The following is a 21608-nucleotide window of genomic DNA, read 5'->3' as shown; positions in this document are numbered from 1 at the left end:
TTCCAATCCCAAAGAAAGCAGGCGTTGACAGATGTGAAAATTACCGAACTATCAGTTTAATAAGTCACAGCTGCAAAATACTAACGCAAAATCTTCACAAATGAATGGAAAAACTGGTAGAAGCCAACCTCGTCGAAGATCAGTTTGGATTTCGTAGAAATGTTGGAACACGTGAGGCAATACTGACCCTACGATTAATTTAAATTAAGAAAAGGCAGACCTACATTTATAGCATTTGTAGACTTAGTTAAAGCTTTTGACAATGCTGACTGGAATACTCTCTTTTAAATCCTGAAGGTGACAGAGATAAAATACAGGGAGCGAAACGCTATTTACAATTTGCACAGAAACCAGATGGCAGTTATAAGAGTCGAGGAGCAGTGGTTGGGAAGGGAGTGAGATAGGGTTGTAGCCTCTCCCCGATGCTATTCAATCTGTGTATTTAGCAAGAAGTAAAGGAAATGAAAGAAAAATATGGAGTAGGTATTAAAATCCATGGAGAAGAAATAAAAACGTTGAGGTTCACTGATGACATTGTAATTCTGCCAGAGACAGCAAAGGACTTGGAAGAGCAGTTGAACGGAATGGACAGTGTCTTGAAAGGAGGACATAAGATGAACATCAACAAAAGCAAAACGAGGATAATGGAATGTAGTCGAATTAATTCGGGGGATGCTGAAGGAATTAGATTAGGAAATGAGACACTTAAAGTAGTAAAGGAGTTTTGCTATTTGGGGAGCAAGATAACTGATGATGGTCGAAGTAAAGAGGATATAAAATGTAGACTGGCAATTGCAAGGAAGGCGTTTCTGAAGAAGAGAAATTTGTTAACTTCGAGTATAGATTTAAATGTCAGGAAGTCGTTTCTGAAAGTATTTGTATGGAGTATAGCCATGTACGGAAGTGAAACATGGACAATAAATAGTTTGGACAGGAAGAGAATAGAAAAACGCACGCGCGCGCGCGCACACACACACGTAATCCTTGCGGTTCAAAACTACAGTGGTGGAGCCTTTGTCTGCAGATAGGATTATAAGATTGGGATCAGTTTTTCGAGGGTGGACGGCAGTTCTTTCTGCGAATGTAAGGTTAGTATGCATGTTGAGGGATTTCGGGAGTGATGGTGATCCAAGGTTCGAGGATAAGAAATTCTGGTTAGTTAAAAGCGGGTGGTTTGGAGGCAGTGGGGGTGGATCACGGTTGGATGGAGGAGTGAACGGAGTTAGGCCAGGTTCAGTATTGGTCTTTGGTTGAGTCTGATTGGTGGGGTTGGTGGTGGAAAAGTGTTTCCACTGTAGGGATCGGGAGAAGAAGAAAAGGTCTTTAACTATTCCTGCATGGTTGAATTTGGGAGTGGGGCAAAAGGTGAGGCCTTCGGAAAGGACTGATATTTCTGTGGGGCTAAGGCTTTTGGAGGAAAGGTTCATGACTGTGTTGCAGGTCTATTTAGGTTTTGAGTTCTTTGTGGTGGTGGGAGGGAGTTTTGGAGGGTGGGGTAAGTGTAGTAGGTCTGCGAGACAATGTTTGTCAGCTATGAGGAGGGGTGGCGGAGGTTTGGAGGTTGTTATAGAAGTAGCAGACAGTGGTACTCCAAGGCAGGAGTAGGAAGTGAGCAGGATGGAGAGATTTCTGAGGCGGCGTTGTGCATATTGCTCAAGTTCCTGCGGGGCAAGAGTTTCAATGTGTGTTATGGGTTCCAGGAATTTGGGATAACATAGCAGGAGAATTTTGTGGATGGAGAGAAGATACTGCAAGGAGGACTGGGCTAGGTTGATAAGGGTTTGCTGGACAATGTTGGTGAGGGCTAATGATTGAGGGAATCTGAATAGGTGGAGGTCATTGCAGGAACAATATGTGGGACTGGGATCTGGCTAGGGACAAGGAAACTATCCACTATTATACCTTGGGCCCTATTGACTGTGGCAAACAGATTGCACATCTCGTTTTTCGAAGTTTATATAATATAGTTTCTCACAGGACAACATTGCCTGCAACTAAGTATGTGTTGCTTTTTAAAAAGCATTTGCCATCATTTTGGCAACAAACTAGGACAATATTTCCCATCCAGTATACTTCCTTCCCGTGGGGCTGCCAGCTTTTGGGTAATACCTTTCTGTTCTGACTGTTGGGGCATTTTGGTCACCAGTATATGAACATATGATCCACAACATCATGGATCACCTGCCTTTCTCTCTGAAGAGGGACGCTCCACACTGACCCACAGCAAGGCAACAGGTGCCTGGCATGGAGTCTTCGTGCCCCAATCATCATAGGCTAATGGTCTTTAGCATTCCTTGTGTTGTTAACAGGCTGAGACCATGCAGGTATCTGACAATACCTCCACAACTGAGAGTCTCCTGCATTACTGTGGAGTGTTATTTTTTAAGCACAGAGAGCTGCATCAAACCAGTCTTCGGACTACAGATGACAGTAACAACAGCAACAATAGTGTATATGCCTCACTTTTTAATAACAAGGCCACTGAATTTTAGAATACTAGTAGTAACAGGTGCAATATATTCCAACCATTATCAAGTTATTCTCTGACGTTTTATACCATGTCCTATCAGCCTTTTGCTCCTTTCAGATAATGTTTTCAATACATGCTTTTCCTCAATCATTTTGGAAAAGAGTAATTTCGTATCTTATCAATGCACTTAATTTTCAGCATCCTCCTTCTCCACAGTCCATAACTGACTTCCATAAAATGTTCTGCTTCACATGTACAGTCTCAGAAATGTGTGTCTATTAACTGCCTACGTTTGCCCCTAGGAGATTTTTTTTTACAGTTTTTTGAGACCTACTACTGAATGCTTGGGGGTTTGATTTGAAAGATTTTTTCCTAAAAGACGTGTATTTAAAAGTTATCCCAGAATTTTGGTTTTTGACAATAAGTAAGAGATTTTCCACTGGATCTTGAATGGGCTGTTATGAATACAAGTTTTTAGGAACATTAGCACTCTCTGATGGAAAATAAAGATATTTAATCACCACTAATGACCTGGAAACAACAATGATATTTTTTGGCACACATTCATGCTTCATTTGCCTTTTTGGTAGAATATTGTTAAGTGGAAACTTCTCCTTTGTGTTTGCTTTCCTTTTCAGTACTTTTCTTCTTGGCAACATTTCAAACTACTTGGAACAAGCCTCCAGTTGTTGAGGTTAAGCCTACTGTTTAGCTTCTCCATCTGAAATAACCACACATCCCTACCAGTGATTCACAAATCTAATATGGGACCCTCTTTGGCACTTAAAAAGCTCATGTGCTGTCATTTTATTCCCCCCCTCCTTTTGTATTCTAATTTATGTGCTTACTCAGAAAGGAGAGATATTTGGAAATTCTCACATCATTCTACTGAATTACTTCTGTTGGAAAATTTACACATCTGTTGATCCAATGGGAGTAGAAAAGGTATAATAATACTTCTGCAGAGACACTTTTGACACTTGATGCTCAGTGAAGAAACATAATCTGGTAAAGCAAGACACTACTGTCACATTATCAAGGATAACAAACTCAAAGTAAATTTTTTTTTTTTTTTTTTTTTAAGATATCACTCACACATCTGAAAAGATTGGAAGAAATGGTTTATGCCTTTGATTAAATGCAGATTGCTTATCTCCAATTTTGTATGCACGTTACTACAGTTTACAGAACCGTGTTACGAAATAGGCCTTGAATCATCAATTAAAAGTATAGTTTAACTGTGATCCTATCAAGTCAGTATAACATTTCCATATTCTCATATAAACACAATGACAACCAGCAGAGCTGCTACTTTCTAGTGACTTGATGAATTCTGTAATCTCTTTAGGAGTTTAATTTTTCAAACTAATGTCTGTTGGTGGTGCATGCTGTGTTTGCACAAGTAGGTCTACATTCTTATTCAGGCAGGAATTCATAAAACTTTATTAGTAACTGTGTAATTTCCCAATTACTGATGAAAATAGTGTAGTGGCTCACCTGGAAATATTTTAATTAAAGAAATATTAGTGCCTTATTACACATGCAGAATATGGGAAGATGAAATAAATTTTCAATGTGGTAAGAGCGGTTTCTTTCTAGATGGGAAAAAACTGAATGGCAAAAAAATACACCAAATTTGGCAAAAAAACACCAAAACTGGCAAACAAACACTGAAACTGGGAGAAAATAACACAGAAAAGGACAACAATAACACTGCAACTGGAAAAAAGCAGTGAGATTGACAAAAGGCTAATTTGGCAACATAATAACTGCATTTGGCTATGAAATAGTACCAAAAACAGCAAAAAATAACATTGAATTTTACCATAAAACAAAATGATTTTTTTCCCTGCCATACATTAACAGTGAAATGCTCTCTTATAAAACAGTACTGATAATTATGTTATTTTCCAGTTACAAAGCTGTTAGTTAAACTTATTCCACGGTCTACTGTGTCCTTATCCCTTTTAAGTTTCCTTTTCTTTTCATTGATGTTGTTGTTGTTGTTGTGGTCTTCAGTCCTGAGACTGGTTTGATGCAGCTCTCCATGCTACTCTATCCTGTGCAAGCTTTTTCATCTCCCAGTGCCTACTGCAACCTACATCCTTCTGAATCTGCTTAGTGTATTCATCTCTTGGTCTCCCTCTACGATTTTTACCCTCCACGCTGCCCTCCAATACTAAATTGGTGATCCCTTGATGCCTCAGAACATGTCCTACCAACCGGTCCTACCAACCGATCCCTTCTTCTGGTCAAGTTGTGCCACAAACTTCTCTTCTCCCCAATCCTATTCAATACTTCCTCATTAGTTACGTGATCTACCCATCTAATCTTCAGCATTCTTCTGTAGCACCACATTTCGAAAGCTTCTATTCTCTTCTTGTCCAAACTATTTATCGTCCATGTTTCACTTCCATACATGGCTACACTCCATACGAATACTTTCAGAAATGACTTCCTGACACTTAAATCTATACTCGATGTTAACAAATTTCTCTTCTTCAGAAACGCTTTCCTTGCCATTGCCAGTCTACATTTTATATCCTCTCTACTTCGACCATCATCAGTTATTTTGCTCCCCAAATAGTAAAACTCCTTTACTCCTTCAAGTGCCTCATTTCCTAATCTAATTCCCTCAGCATCACCCGACTTAATCAGACTACATTCCATTATCCTTGTTTTGCTTTTGTTGATGTTCATCTTATATCCTCCTTTCAAGACACTGTCCATTCCATTCAACTGCTCTTCCAAGTCCTTTGCTGTCTCTGACAGAATTACAATGTCATCGGCGAACCTCAAAGTTTTTATTTCTTCTCCATGAATTTTAATACCTACTCCGAATTTTTCTTTTGTTTCCTTTACTGCTTGCTCAATATACAGATTGAACAACATCGGGGAGAGGCTACAACCCTGTCTTACTCCCTTCCCAACCACTGCTTCCCTTTCATCCCCCTCGACTCTTGTAACTGCCATCTGGTTTCTGTACAAATTGTAAATAGCCTTTCGCTCCCTGTATTTTACCCCTGCCACCTTTAGAATTTGAAAGAGAGTATTTCAGTCAACATTGTCAAAAGCTTTCTCTAAGTCTACAAATGCTAGAAACGTAGGTTTGCCTTTCCTTAATCTTTCTTCTAAGATAAGTCGTAAGGTCAGTATTGCCTCACGTGTTCCAGTGTTTCTACGGAATCCAAACTGATCTTCCCCGAGGTTGGCCTCTACCAGTTTTTCCATTCGTCTGTAAAGAATTCGTGTTAGTATTTTGCAGCTGTGACTTATTAAGCTGATAGTTCGGTAATTTTCACATTTGTCAACACCTGCTTTCTTTGGGATTGGAATTATTATATTCTTCTTGAAGTCTGAGGGTATTTCGCCTGTTTCATACATCTTGCTCACCAGATGGTAGAGTTTTGTCAGGACTGGCTCTCCCACGGCCGTCAGTAGTTCCAATGGAATATTGTCTACTCTGGGGGCCTTGTTTCGACTCAGGTCTTTCAGTGCTCTGTCCAACTCTTCACGCAGTATCATATCTCCCATTTCATCTTCATCTACATCCTCTTCCATTTCCATAATATTGTCCTCAAGTACATCGCCCTTGTATAGACCCTCTATATACTCCTTCCACCTTCCTGCTTTCCCTTCTTTGCTTAGAACTGGGTTTCCATCTGAGCTCTTGATATTCATACAAGTCGTTCTCTTATCTCCAAAGGTCTCTTTAATTTTCCTGTAGGCGGTATCTATCTTACCCCTAGTGAGATAAGCCTCTACATCCTTACATTTGTCCTCTAGGCATCCCTGCTTAGCCATTTTGCACTTCCTGTCGATCTCATTTTTGAGACGTTTGTATTCCTTTTTGCCTGTTTCACTTACTGCATTTTTATATTTTCTCCTTTCATCAATTAAATTCAATATTTCTTCTGTTACCCAAGGATTTCTACCAGCCCTCATCTTTTTACCTACTTGATCCTCTGCTGCCTTCACTACTTCATCCCTCAAAGCTACCCATTCTTCTTCTACTGTATTTATTTCCCCCATTCCTGTCAATTGCTCCCTTATGCTCTCCCTGAATCTCTGTACAACCTCCGGTTCTTTTAGTTTATCCAGGTCCCATCTCCTTAAATTCCCACCTTTTTGCAGTTTCTTCAGTTTTAATCTACAGGTCATAACCAATAGATTGTGGTCAGAGTCCACATCTGCCCCTGGAAATGTCTTACAATTTAAAACCTGGTTCCTAAATCTCTGTCTTACCATTATATAATCTATCTGATACCTTTTAGTATCTCCAGGGTTCTTCCATGTATACAACCTTCTTTCATGATTCTTAAACCAAGTGTTAGTTATGATTATGTTGTGCTCTGTGCAAAATTCTACCAGGCGGCTTCCTCTTTCATTTCTGTCCCCCAATCCATATTCACCTACTATGTTTCCTTCTCTCCCTTTTCCTACACTCTAATTTCATTGATATCTAATGATTAACAGAATAAATAAAAGTAGGTAAAAATCTTATTGGCAGACTTAAATGCCCCATTGTGAAAATGGGGCCCATATAATTTTACAAATAGAAATGCCCACAAAGACGTTTAGAAAGTCAATGAACACAACCTTATATCTAAATCAACATACTTCAAGAGGAAGCTGAATAAGTTTCAGATGTGGAAGCATCCAGACTGGATGAAGGGACAATGGCAGCTAGACAAAGTCTGTATACATATAAATTTGCATAAGGAAATTTACAATGTTAAAAGTATTGGGAGTGAGTACACATTGGCTAAGACTATTATATATTTAAAATTAAAATCAAATTCACTCCATCAAAGAGAAAGAATGGAAAAATGAGAGAGAGAGAGAGAGAGAGAGAGAGAGAGAGAGAGAGTGAGAGAGAGAGTGTGTGTGTGTGTGTGTGTGTGTGTGTGTGTGTGTGTGTGTGTACACTCAAACTCAACAAAGGATTTATTCCGAAAGCTAGCGAGTTGTCTTTCCTCTTTTGTGTATGCCTGTAGTTGACTCAATGCTTCTGCTATTTGGTGAAAGATCTCCTCATACATCATTTCAAATAAAGAGAAGATGTAGATGAACTGGTACCATGTCTCAAGAAACAAGCCGAGAGTCTTCCTTTGGCCCATGAAGGAAACATACATGGTTGACACAAGAATGTAAAAAAGTTTATGAAGAGAGACACCAAGCATGGTTAAATTTTCAAACACAAAAAACAGAAGAGAATGCTTCAACGTCAAATGATTTACAAAAACATGTTAGGAGAATCAAGAGAGGATTTGATACAGAACTTTACAGATAATTACCACAAAACCAATTACAGGAACTACTACAAAATCTTGTTTACTAAAGAATAAGAGCTCCCTATGCTAATACCGAAAGATGAAAAAGAAACAGTGACACAAGGTAAGAAAGAAAATGCTGAAAGCATGGCAAAATCATTTAATAAACTTTTGAACTGCGAAAAGCCCAGTGAATTCTTACAAATCAATGTACATATTTCCAATAAAAACCCAAGCTCTACAAATTAAACCCCCAACATTCCTAAAAGTACAAAAAGCACTCAAAAGATACATGGAGACGATCATGTTTTTGTCGGAATATGTAAATATTCCAGAGAGACAGTCCACATCACCTTACATATGACTAACAAAAATTTGGATAACTGAACAATTTTCCGAACATTGGCCCATGGCCACCATCCACCAACTACACGAGAGGGGGTAAGAGTATTCCAGATAACTACAGATGAATCCTTCTACAAGACAGCACATACAATATTTTATCCAAGATCCTATGTACAAGAATCAAGAAACAACAGAGTTACAGGAATACCAGGAAGGTTTCAGACCAAACTGAACAAATCTCTGGCCATAAGATTTGCAGACTTTAAAGAGGTGCACAATTGTCTCCATAGACTTTTACCATTAAAAAACTACAGAATCTAGAATGTCCTCCAAAACTAATTACATTAAAGAATATATTGTAGCCAACAACAATTCGAAAGTTTAGAGGAGTAATTTCTGAACATTCTTCATAAAAATAGGCTAACATAGGGCAACTGTGTCACTATTACAATTCAACTGTGCATTGGAATATATAACGAAAAAAAGGTGCAAGGATGATCCAAAGAACGTAATATTTGGAAGCTCTAAAAACGATAATAGTTTATACTGCATGGAATTTGTTGATGATTTTGCCATACTAAGCAACAATGTTCAAGACACCAGACAACACATTAAATCATCACAAGAAATAGGACATAAAATCAGCCTTAGAATATCGTTTTAAAAAAGGAATTGTGCTAACTTGTCCACCACTTGCAGACAAAAAACAAAATCAAAATTGTTGATAAAGTTAAATATTTAGGTAAAATCAAAGCACAAAATCTAAACAAGAAACTGACATTGCAAAATAGAATAAAAAACTGAACAAAAGCAAATTAAAATTACCAACAGCACATAACAACAAAAAAGTGTATCAACAGCTGCAATATTAAACATTATAAAACAGTTACACAGCCAGAAATAACATATGCAGCTGAAACTATTTTCAAAACACATAACACAGCAGAAATTGACAATACTCGAGGCAGGAAAAAGACCGACTAGGACACGCATAAATAAACAAAAACAAGTAAATGGGAATTGGAAAACAGCATCAGATGAAACCATACACAAGAAAATAGAACCAATAATGAGCACCATAGGAAGAAACATTTCATTGTTTGGATATCTGATCAGAACACCAAAAGGGAATAATATAAAAAATATGGGCTAGTAAGATATGAAATGGCATATAGAAATTAAGGAGGTTGTAAGAGAACTCTCAAATTACTGTAGATGACCTAAATAAGAAAACCAAAATAAAATGTGTACAACTTTGCTTCCGCCATTTTTCCCCAACATTTGAGGCTTTAATGACACAAATTAGTTACACATGTATCATTCAAAGTATTTTCCATCACTGGCCACTACTTCCTCCCATCTTTCGGGCAGGGTACGAATCCCGCGTCGAAAAAATTGTTCATCTTTTGAAGCGATCCACGAATCCATCTAGTTTGTGACTTCTTCATGAGATTGGAAGTGTTGGTCAGCCAGGCCACGCGCCATTAATTTAAACAGGTGATAGCCAGAGGGAGCAATGTCTGGAGAATACAGTGGGTGGTGTAGGACTTCCCATTTTAACATTTCCAAGTATCGTTTGACGTATTTTGCCATGTGGGGTTGAACATTGTCATGCTGCAAAATCAATTTATTGTGCCTCTCACTGTATTGTGGCTGTTTGTCTTAATTCTTTCATGCCCCCCCCCCCCCCCCCCACACACACACACACACAAGTTTTAGTATTTTAGCAGTCTTTTTCACTATGCCTGTCTGAGATTTAATACCTCCCTCATATGGAGAGTAGTGATCTATCCTTCCTATATTGTGGTAAAATACTGCAAGACACATGAACCAGACTACAAGGAAATATCAATAAAAGGACTACAAGCAGATTGATCTTGTATAAAGAAAGCAGACAAGAGCGAACAGCACTTTACGTAATAAAGATTTATAATAATCCCTTGAATAACCACTGTATTATTGAATTTTTATTACAATACATGCATTACTGTATAACAATTCCCTGTATAAACCTTTGTATAACTGACTACTAGAGTGATCCAACAAAGATCATGAAATAATAATAATAATAATAATAATAATAATAATAATAATAATGTAATAATTCCGTATTTTACGATTTCAAAATTCCTATATTATGTGCACAAAAGTTAAGTCAGTCAAAAGATAACATTCATTAAGTAAACACAACTTAGTCAGCATTGAGTTAAAGTGTATATTTACTTCGAGTCACTCAGTGCCCATGAGAGAAAACATAAGCATCATGTAGGTCTCAATCAGTCTGTGGTTTGCAATCCTAATGTAGAGTTACTTAGCCAGTCATGTGAAGTGACATATTAATCTGTTACCAGTGAACTTCGAGTAATCTGGTTAATTAATGTAGTTTACTCATCTGTATCAAATACTGAGGCTCCTGCACATCACAGAGCTTATCAAAATGGGAGAATTGTGTGTCAATAAATATGAAGAAACTGAAAATCAATTTCTGCAGTGTTGTGTATTTATTTGAACATGTTCATTAAGTACACTAATAGGATAACAACCAAAGGAGAAAGGTTATGAGATTTCAGAGGCATAGTTACAGGTCAGCATAGCTATAACATTACTTAGATTTTACAGTCTCAGGCCTGTATTCTGCCACTCAGTTCACAGCCACTTCAAAACAGAGAGAAAATGTAATAACTGTTTATTAAATAACATTCAACTGATATGAAAGACTGAAATTCCACAAAATTAGTAATTGCAAATGTTTTAACTTAGCTTTGATGTACAATGATGACATATTTTCTCACTATAATATGCATTATCTTCTAGGTATACTAATATTGCTGTACCCCAGTGGTAGCAACCTAGTCCCTACTGCCCACTAGAGGGTGTTCCTGTTTTAATGGTGGCCAATATGTAGTAGAGGTTTTAAAAATGTTTTCATAAAACTTTCATACACATTGTTTGGTAAGTAATTATTTTTATAAGCTGTAACTTGCTGTAACTCTGCTTTATAAACTTCATAAAGTTACTTCCCTAATTCATAAATCACCATTACTGTTGAACTGATGGGCAGTAAGAAAATTTTACTACAAACAGAACAACAAAAGGCAGTGGTGCATAAAAAATGTTGGCACCCTTGCTGCAGCCGTAAATGCACTGGGATCAGATGGATACTTCTCATAATCGCCATGCAAATATCCTACTATCTCAGCATGGTCATACCTAGGAAAGCAATGTGATGTTCAAAATAACCTTTAGGTCTACCTTTAGGCAGAATGCACAGCAGCTACCTCTTACTTCCCTGTTACTGTATCTTCCTTTTTAACCATTTGAGATGATATTTGCCTCCCATTGCCATTAAGGGTTTCAATACTATTGGATTACTTTATGGTTTCTGTCACTGAATGAATAAAAATGCTCTTGGTCATTAAGTGGAGACCATCTAAGTCACACATGCATTTTTGGCACTGAAGATCTATCACACACAAGTGGAGGGGTTGGAAACAATTAATGCAGCTGCCATTTCTACGAAGCACCAATGTTTTTGTTTCTGGATGAGGTATCGAATACCTTGCTGCCCCCTCTTTATACCTCCCGAGGAGATCACGAATGTAAAATTAGAGGTTCGAGCATGCACGGAGGCTTTCCGGCAGTCGTTCTTCCCGCAAACCATACGCGACTGGAACGGGAAAAGGAGGTAATGACAGTGGCACGTGAAGTGCCCTCTGCCACACACCACTGGGTGGCTTGCGGAGTATAAATGGAGATGTAGATGTTTTCTGCCATGTTTCATTTCTTTAGATGGAATGTTGCACAGTAAGAGGGTTGGTTGGTTGATTTGGGGAAGAGGACTAAACAGTGACGTCATCGGTAATATTGAATGAGGGAAGGAAATGGGCCATGTCCTTCCAAAGGAACCATCCCAGCATTTGACTGAAGCAATTTAGGGGAATCACAGAAAACCTAAATCAGGATGGTCGGACATGGGTTTGAACCATAGTCCTCCCAAACATGAGTTCAGCTTGCTAACCACTGTGCCACCTCACTTGGTAGTAAGAGTATCAGAGGCCCACCTTCCACTTCCTGCCTTGTACAACATTCCTTAAGATCTGTTTCTGGCAGCACTACGCTAACACCTCACTTTTATTTCATAAATTTTCCTTTCTAAAAGACACTTACGCACTAGCTTTCAGCCGCAGCCTTCATCAGAAAAAGAAAACGTACATTCATTCATGCAAGCAAGCACACATGACAGCCATCTCCAGTAGCATGGACTGGGATTCTACTGTCACCTAGAATGGAAGCGGCAAACTGGGGGGGAAGAAAGGGGAAGGGATAGCAGTATATTGGTGGGGTGAGGGAAGAGCACTGTCTGGCAGGCTGTGGAAGGACAAGAACTGCCAACAGGCACTGCGTTAGAGGCTGTGGGGCAGGGAGATAAGGGAATGGGAGGGAAGGAGAGAAGCAGAAAAGGAGAGGAGCCGGGAATGATAGGCGGGTGCACTTTCAGACGGTGGCAGAAAAAGAGGGCGAGAGATGAGAACAGAGAGGAGATGGCAAATGTTAGGTGGAGAGTTGGGGCAGTATGTCGCTGTAGGTTACGGCTGGGATAATTTCGGAAGCAGAGAATACACTGTAAGGGTAACTCCCATCTGAATAGTTCAGAAAAGCTCGTGGGGGAAAGGAAGATCCAGATGGCTCAGGTAGTGAAGCAGTCATTGAAAACAAGCATGTTATTTTCAGCTGCATGTTGTGTCGTAGGGAGGTCCACTGTGCTTTTTGCCACAGTTTGGAGGTGGGCGTTCATCCTGGTGGACAGGTGGTCAGTAGTCATACCAATATAAAAAGTTGTGCAATGATCGCAGCAGAGCTAGTACATGACATGGCTGCTTTTACAGGTGCTCTGCCCTCTAATGGGCTAAGATAAGCCTGGGACAGGACAAGACAGGACGGGACGGGACAGGACGGGACGGGACTGGACTAAGAAAGCTGGGTGGGTGACTGGGCTGGGTCTTTCACACAGATATAGCCCTTGTGGCAAGGCGTTAGGACTGGAAGTGGCGTAGGAATGGACTAGGACGTTGTGGAGATACAGTACGTGACAGAACAGCACTCTAGGGAGGGAGGATCTTGGGTAGGACATCCCTACTTTCATGGCATAAAGATAGAAAATCAAAGCCCTGGTGAAGGATGTGGTTCAGTTGTTCCAGTCTGAGGTGGTACTGGTATTTTGTGGCTTGTTCTTGGGAGTAGTTGGAGAATAGGGGAGAGGGTGGGGTGTCACGACTAATAGCAATGAACATCTGTTTGCGGATTAGGTCTGGTGGATAGTACCTGCCTGTCAAGGACTTGGTGAGACCCTCAGCACACTGGCCTACGGAGTTCTTGTCACTGCAGAGACCTTGTCCCCAGGTGGTCAGAACGTGTGGGAGGGATATTCTGGTAAGGAAGGGATGACAGCTGTCTAAATCAAGGTGCTGTTAGTGCTTGGTGGGTCTAATGTGGACAGAGGTGTGAATGGAGCCATCAGAGAGGAGGAGGTAAACGTCCAGGAAGGTGGCATACTAGGTTGAGGAGGACCAGATGAAGTGTACGGGAGAGGTGTCGAGGCTGTGACGAAATGAAAATAGGGTGTCCTGGCCCCAAGTCCAGATCATTAAGTTATCACCAATGAACCTGAACCAGACTAAGGATTTGGCCCATAAGCAGCATGGCATAAGCGAGTACCATGCAGGTGCACATGGCTCTGTCGCACATTTGTTTCTAACCTCCCATTCAAAGGAGAAGTAGTTGTGACTTAGGGTAAATTTAGTAATGAGGAATGATGCGGGTTTGGAGTCTGGAGGACATTGGGAAAGGTAGTGTTCAATAGCAGTAAGCCCACGAGCATGAGAGATGTTGATGTATACGAAGGTGGCATCAACAGTGACAAGTAGGGACCCATGAGGTAAAGGGCTGGGGATGGTAGAGAGACTGTGAAGGAGATGGTTGGTATCTTCAATGTGGGACTCGAAATTACGGGCAACTGATAGGTGGTGTTGGTCAATGAGGGCCGAAATTCTTTCAGTGGGGACAAAAATGGTTCAAATGGCTCTGAACACTATGGGACTTAACTGCTGTGGTCATCAGTCCCCTAGAACTTAGAACTAATTAAACCTAACTAACCTAAGGATGCCACACACAGCCATGCCCGAGGCAGGATTCGAACCTGCGACCGTAGCGGTCGAGCGGTTCCAAAATGTAGCGCCTAGAACCGCTCGGCCACTCCGGCCGGTTCAGTGGGGACACAATAACTAGCTACAATGAGGTGACCAGACAGTTGGGTTTGTGGATTTTGGGGAGCATATAGAAGGTGGGTGCACAGATTCTGGGAAGGGCCGAAGACTTTAAGCAGGGATTGAAAGTTATGTTGGACTTGTGGTATGGGATCACTCTGTCAGAGTTTATTAGGTGGACGTGTCTGATAAGTGGCAGAGCCCTTCTGCACGACAGTAACTGTAATTCAGAATGACAGTGGTGGATGATTTGGTCAGAATTTGTTTTGAGTTTGTGTATGTCTGTCCTTTCTCTGCTGAAAGGTTGGTGTTCTGAGGAAGGCACCTGTGGAAGGATGGCGAGGAGGTACGAAATTCCTGGAAGGTGACCAGCAGGTGCTTAAATAGGAGGAAAGGGGGGAGAGAGGGGGAGAAATGGGGAGAGGTTCACAACTGGATGGTGGTATGAACTGGAAGAGGCAGGTTTCAGTGTTGGGATTATGTTGGCTTTGGTTGGAAGGATGGTAGCAAAGAAGTGTTATCATTGCAGGGATTGGGAGAATGAGAGTAGGTCTTTGACAAGTCCAGCATGGATAAATCAGGTGTAGGGCTAAAGGTGAGGCATTTGAATAGGATTAAAACTTTTATGGGATTAACAGTTGTGGTTCTTACTCATTCCACCAAAACCCCCAGCCCACAGAAGTTTCAATCCTTTCTGAAGATCTCATCTTTGGGCCTACACCCAATTTAACCATGCTGGATTTGTCAAACGACTACTCTCCTCTTCTCAATCCTTGCAACAGAAACACTTCTTTGCCCCAAATCCCTCCAACCAAAGCCAACCTAATTCTAACACTGAACCCTGCCTCTCCCAGTTCATACCACTATCCAACTGTGATCCTTCCCTCCACCCACTCAACCACCTGCAGGTCACCTTACAGGAATTCCATACTTCCGACTTTGCCACACCAACCTTCCCCCGTTCCTTTATTCAGAGCAACAAACCTTTCAGCAGGAGAAAGGACAGCCATACACAACCTCAACACAAATTCTGACCTAATCATCCTACCAGAAGACAAAGGTTCCACTGCTGTCATGAATCACAGTGACTACCTGGTGGAAGGCCTCTGACACATGACTCTTCCACCTATAAACTCCGCCAGAGTGATCCCATACCCAAAGTCCAACATAGTCTACAATCCCTCCTTAGAGACTTAGGCCCTTCCCAGAACCTGTCCCCTGAATCCATTGCCCTCCTCACCCCTATGACACCCAGCACACCCACCTACATGCTCCTCAAAATCACCTGTTTACGGGCCATCTAGAGGAGACCTCCCTTGCCTCCAAACGCACCAAACCCCTACTTGGTTCAGGTTCATTGATGACACCTTAATGATTTTGACTCAGGACCAGACACCTTATCCTCATTCCTTCACAACCTCAACACCTTTTGTCCCACCCGCTTCATCTAGTTCTCCTCGACCTAGCGTGCTACCTTCCTGGATGTTGACCACCACCTCTCTGATGCCTCCATCCACATCTCTATCCACATTAAACCCACCAACCACCAACAGCACCTATATTTCAACAGTGTCTCCCTTTCCCACCAAAAAATCCCTCCCTTACAGGCTGGCCACCTAGGGACGATGTATCTGCAGTGACAAGAAGTCCCTTGTCCAGTATGTTGACGCAATCCTCCCACCACCCCCAAGAACCAGCCATAAGGGAGGGCCTCTTTCGTCACACAATACTATCTTGGAATGGAACAATTACACTACATCCTTCACCAGAGCTTTGATTACCTATCATCATGCCATGAAATGAGGGACATCCCGCCAGACTTCTGTCACCCACCCAACCTCCATAACAACCAACTACATTCCTATGCTACTCCCAGTCCCAACCCCTTGCCACAAGGATCATATCCCTGTGAAACATCCAGATGCAACACCAGCCCACACACCTAGCACTCATAGTCCTGTCCTGTTGCAGACTTATCCTATCCCATCAGAGGCTGGGCCACCAGTAAAAGCAGTTATGTCATTTACCAGCTCTGCTGCAATCACTGCACAGTTTTTTATTTTGGTACAATTACCAATCAGCTGTCCACCAGCATCAACAGCCACCATAAAACTGTAGCCATCAGTGAATTAGACCATCCTGTGAGACAACACGCAGCTCAATACAACATGCTTGATTTCAATGGCTGCTTCAGTACCCAAGCCATTTGGAACCACCCTTCCACCACCAGTTTTTCTGAAATGCTCAGATGGGAACTATCATTACCACACATTCTCCACTTCCAAAATTATGCCAGCCTCAACCTGCAGTAACATACCATCCTTGCATCCTCCACTGAACAGTTTCCACCTCCTCTGTCCTATCACCACCTCCTCATTATCGTTTCCCACCCTCTGTGTGCCGCCTTCTGTCAACACACCTGCCCACGTTTCCCTGCTCCTCTACTATTTTGCTCTGTTTCTACCCCCATCCCTGCCCCACAGCCTCCCAATGCTGCACCTGTTGGCAGCCTCGTTGCAGCACACTCCACCAGACAGCACTCTTCTCTCCCCCCTACCCATACTGTATGACTGTTCCTTCCTTGCCCCCTCCAGATTGCTTTTTCAATTCTAGGTGACAGTTGCATTCTGGTTTGAGCTGCCGGAGATGGAGGTCATGTGTGTGATGTGTGCTTGCTTGTGTGAATCTATATATAATGTCCACAGTATGCACAGTATCTGTGTGTGTGTGTGTGTGTGTGTGTGTGTGTGTGTGTGTAGGCGCACGCCTTCTTCTGACGAAGGCTGTGGCTGAAAGCTGATTTTTTAGTGGCTTTTATTGGAGCCTGTCTGCAACTTAATGTCTTATCTTTATGGTGAGTATCAATCTATCTTTTTTTTACATTGTTGATAATCCAACATGGAGTTTCCATTGTTTGATAAATTTTCACTGGCTTACTTTGTTACTTCTTTACAGTTTTCACATATACTGTAGTCAACAATAAGCAACCGCAGTGATTGTTGCAAGTCAATCTACTGTTGGCCACTGCCAAGAATTTATTTGCACGCGAATGATCATCAAGCTATGTTGGGTAGTTTTGCAGTCAAAATCATCTAAATGTAAAAGCAAACTAATTACAAATATGGAACTGGACTAAGAATGGCTCGTTGTTAATAAAAAAAAGACTTTGTACAAAATAAAAGACTGCAGTTTGAAATAAATTTTTGCATGTTATTGAAAATATTCAAAGTATGTAAAACAGATTCAACTTCAATGACTTTTAATTTCAACTGCTAACATTCAATATTAAGCAGTTAGAGTACTTATTTTATAGCAGTCAGTGGTCACAGGAAATACTCTGTAACTTGTATTGTTACTAGCCTTCAAGTAGCGGACAAACATATGAAAAATGATGTAACTGTTTACAGACAGGTACGGGTAGGTTGTAGAGATATTTTTCACCGTAGTTGTTACAAGCAACATAGTAGATTATTAAAAATGGTGCACTGAATTCAGATTCTGAATGCCTTTTGCCACATTTAATAGATTTTTACATCAAATCTATAAATAAAATCATTGTTACCTATTATTTAATAATTAATGGCACTAAAATATTTGTGTGCTGATTACAGAAAATTATACTTCCATGAGACTAACTATACTTACTTAATGTGTTTCACAGGTTCAAGCAGCAAGTTCAACATCAAACGTGCATCCACAAACATGGGTGCTCCAGTAGTCTGGAAGGAAATAGATATTCACTGACTTTTAATCACAAGATACAAAACTGTCTTTTAAAGCACACACATCATACAATTCTTTTAAAAGGAGCACAATTCTTTTGAAAGCCTGAAGAAATCATGAAGTTTCACAAGGATATAAAGATAATTTGGAAACACATAAACGCACTGAAGTATTTGAACACTGCTGACATTTGTATCATAAATGCTAAATATCCCCATGCTGATAATATATTTCAGTATTGTTCCAAATGTTTCATTTTACTACTTCAATTTCCTTAGCAGATGCAAATGTGCAAGGTTAGCATTAAACTTGAACAATGCACTAATACTATTTACCCAAACAGTCCACCAATTGCCATAAAAGGTACCGAAATTCAATAATTTTCTGATGGTACACCACAAAATAACAACTGCTCTAATTTATCATTTCCTCTTTTTTCCAAGAGTTCTTGTTATGAAGTCAAGTCATTCGCTGCTTTCAGTTTGTTGCCACTTTGAGTGGCTTGGGTGCCAATTTTCTTTGATGAAGTAACCATGTAACTATAAGTCTGCCTGGTTGGCCGTGCGGTCGAACGTATGGCTTTCCGGGCGGAAAGGAGCACCGATCCCCAGCACGATTCCACCCGGTAGATTTGTGTCAAGGTTCGGTGAGCCGGCCAGTCTGTGGATGAGTTTTAGGTGGTTTTCCATCTGCCTCGGCAAATGTGGGCTGGTTCCCCTTATTCCGCCTCAGCTACACTATGTTGGCGATTGCTGTGCAAACAAGTTCTCCACGTACGCGTACACCACCATTACTCTACCACGAAAACATAGGGGTTACACTTGTCTGGTGTGAGACGTTCCCGGGAGGGGGGGCTGTGTTCACCGGCGTCCGAACCGCACAATAACCCTGGGTTCGGTGTGGGGCGGCGGAGGGGTGAAGTGGACTGCGGTAGTCGTTGTGGGGTTGCGGACCACTGCAGCTGCGGCGGAGACAGAGCCTCTGCGTCGTTTCTAGGTCCCCGGTTAACATAACATAACATAACCATGTAACTTCTCATTTTGGACTCACAATGTTTAGTTAACATTGTCCCAGATCTTCCCACCATATACAAATTTGATGTGGTCACTAGGAATCTAGCCCAAAACCTCCACTTTAGAAGCCAGCAACTTTGACGAGATCGCAAATGCATGAACCTTTAACATAGCATTTGGCCATGAATCATTCCATATTTTTTCTTAATGTTTTATTGGGTTACTGATGATTGACACTGGAATTACTTAAAATAATGACATACTTACAAGTATTTAATTACAATAAACTTTTAACAATAAATACACATAGTCAGTGTACACACTGCCAGTAACACGACAAACATGAATTAACTATGTGATGCTTTTACAGTATGGTCATGTAATTTGTAGTTTTCAACCAGTAAATTTAGTAGGTGTTTTGCACACTGACAGGAGGCTGAAATTTCTGAATTTACAATCGTCCTGACTGGGATGCTAGGTTTGTGAGTCTCTGGTTGGCATCCAAGAGTGTGTATAGTGATATTATCCTTTATCACTTTTCTTTTCCCTGTATCATATAGCATGCCATTTACATTTTCAGCACTTTTGCCTATTTTTTACTAACCTGCTTTAGAGCAGTTAATACACTGTTCACAATGCTACTTCTCTTCTGCCTTCACATATAACAAAACACATTGCTTCTACTACAAGATTTATGTAATCAACTATTTATGAATTCCCAGTTATGTTTCATGAGGTTAAACAGTTCAGTACAGAGGAAGTGAGGTGCAGAACCTACATGGAGAAGAGAGCTTTTGGGAGTGTTGTGTCTTATTGTTCTTAAATGTAGACAGAGAGAACCAAAATAAGAAAGTTCTGAAATAAGATAACAGAGAAAGTGAAATGGATTGACAGAATAAGAAATGAGGAGGTGCTGAATAGGGTAGGGGAGGAGAGGAACTTTACAAGGATGATACACAAAAGGAAAACATCTTGCATGGGACACACATTATGCGGAAATTTTCTACTACGGAGAATCATGGAAGGAAAAATAGAAGGAAAAAGAGCAACAGGAAGAAAAGAGAAGGAGGATGCTCAGGATAGAGGCACAAAGGATACTCAGTTGATACCCGGCCGAGGACAGATTTACTGAATGAAGCAGCAGCATTGGTTAACTGTACTGTGTGTGTTTTTGGGTTCAGTGATTTTTTTCTGGGCTCCACTATTTCTTGCACAACAAGCATTGTTTATATCAGATGTGTTGAACATGGCATGTTGTATTGTTTTATACATGCATTGTCTTTGGCCTCAGGACCTTCTGTTTACATTTGTTTATTGATTTTTCTGATGTTTTGCCAACACGAGAGGATGGCATTGCTGTTGGTGGACTGGAGTTAAGCCCATGGCCAGACACTTACTTATCACGTCAAAATCTGAGGGTCTCTCTCTGGTCATTACTGCTGCCCCTTGTTACCTGCAACAGTCATTTGCACAACACAGGAATCCAGGATCTGTTCGTATTAAAACTTTCTTCTTTCTTGTTAAGACTACATAGCCACTGTCAGGTCTGTGAATTTCTACAGCTTCCCTGAACAAACAGCTATGGTAGCTCTTCTCCAAAGTCAGAACCTGCGTCTCAGTTAATTTTATTATGCGGTCAGTGTCTGAAAGCAGGTCTTCTGCTATGTCCCATTCATCCACCTGTCCCTGCCTACATTACCATTTATGTTTGATGAGCCTGGTTCAACCCTCAGGTTTTTCCAAGATATCTAACACATATGGAGAAGTCTTGATAGCTGTCCAGTCCAGTCACACAAAAAGAGAGAGCTTAATTATATAATAAACATGTTTCCAATTGTGGATTCATACTGCATATGTAATCACGATTTCAATGTAGTAATCATTGGTCTACTGCTTTATTAATTAAAAAAATGATGAAATTAACTGGCCCATTTAATGATTAATATCAATTTTTCCCAGCCAACAGAAATCAATGACGTGGTGCCTAAGTAAGGAGCCACTGAATGTTAAGTGGAAATCAGTAATGCTACAAGCTGTTATATTCAAATTTCAGCAGTAGACACACCAATGCACTCACTGACCTGGCACTGCAACAAGTTACCCAGCTTAAACGCCAGGAGGTAAGACTGCCCAGCTGGCTGGAAGCAGCAGCAACTGTCTTCACTGCCATTCCTAGTAAGGTTGACTACTGGAACCATTTTTACTCGAAGGAGACATGCTACTGTGCTGTGTCTGAATTTACAAGACCACAGAGAGACACACTTTGTGCCCCATTCAGCTGCAGATCTTAGAAGGTAGCACATTGTTGCTGCCAGGAATGTGGTAGTTGCTGCCGTTTTATTGTACATGAGCTGGCTTCCATCACTTTAAAAGAAGCCTTGTGCTGACTGAGTTCAGTTTTAGTTAGAATGCTAAGTGACAGAATGTCCATGGCTAGTTTGATAATTTTTACTACCCCACTTGCACCAATACCACGATTTCAACAATGCAGGCATGGAAAGCACTGTCACACTGCCAGTCT

The 21608-nt window shown here is 40.8% G+C and overlaps 1 protein-coding gene across 3 annotated transcripts in view; it reads right to left on the bottom strand.

Annotated features, from left to right (window-relative positions):
* The window catches only part of LOC124619404 (protein croquemort-like), a 145521-nt gene that overhangs the window by 23572 nt on the left and 100341 nt on the right, over window positions 1-21608 (bottom strand). For all 3 annotated transcript variants that reach the window (XM_047145761.1, XM_047145763.1, XM_047145760.1), the window contains exon 8: window positions 17997-18070. In XM_047145761.1, coding sequence (XP_047001717.1) covers window positions 17997-18070 — 74 coding nt within the window. The remainder of the gene's footprint in view (window positions 1-17996; window positions 18071-21608) is intronic.

Source organism: Schistocerca americana, chromosome 6 (assembly GCF_021461395.2).
Source record: "Schistocerca americana isolate TAMUIC-IGC-003095 chromosome 6, iqSchAmer2.1, whole genome shotgun sequence".
Lineage (NCBI taxonomy): Eukaryota > Metazoa > Arthropoda > Insecta > Orthoptera > Acrididae > Schistocerca > Schistocerca americana.
Note: the sequence above shows the minus strand (reverse complement) of the source record. Positions and strands in the feature narration are given on the sequence as shown.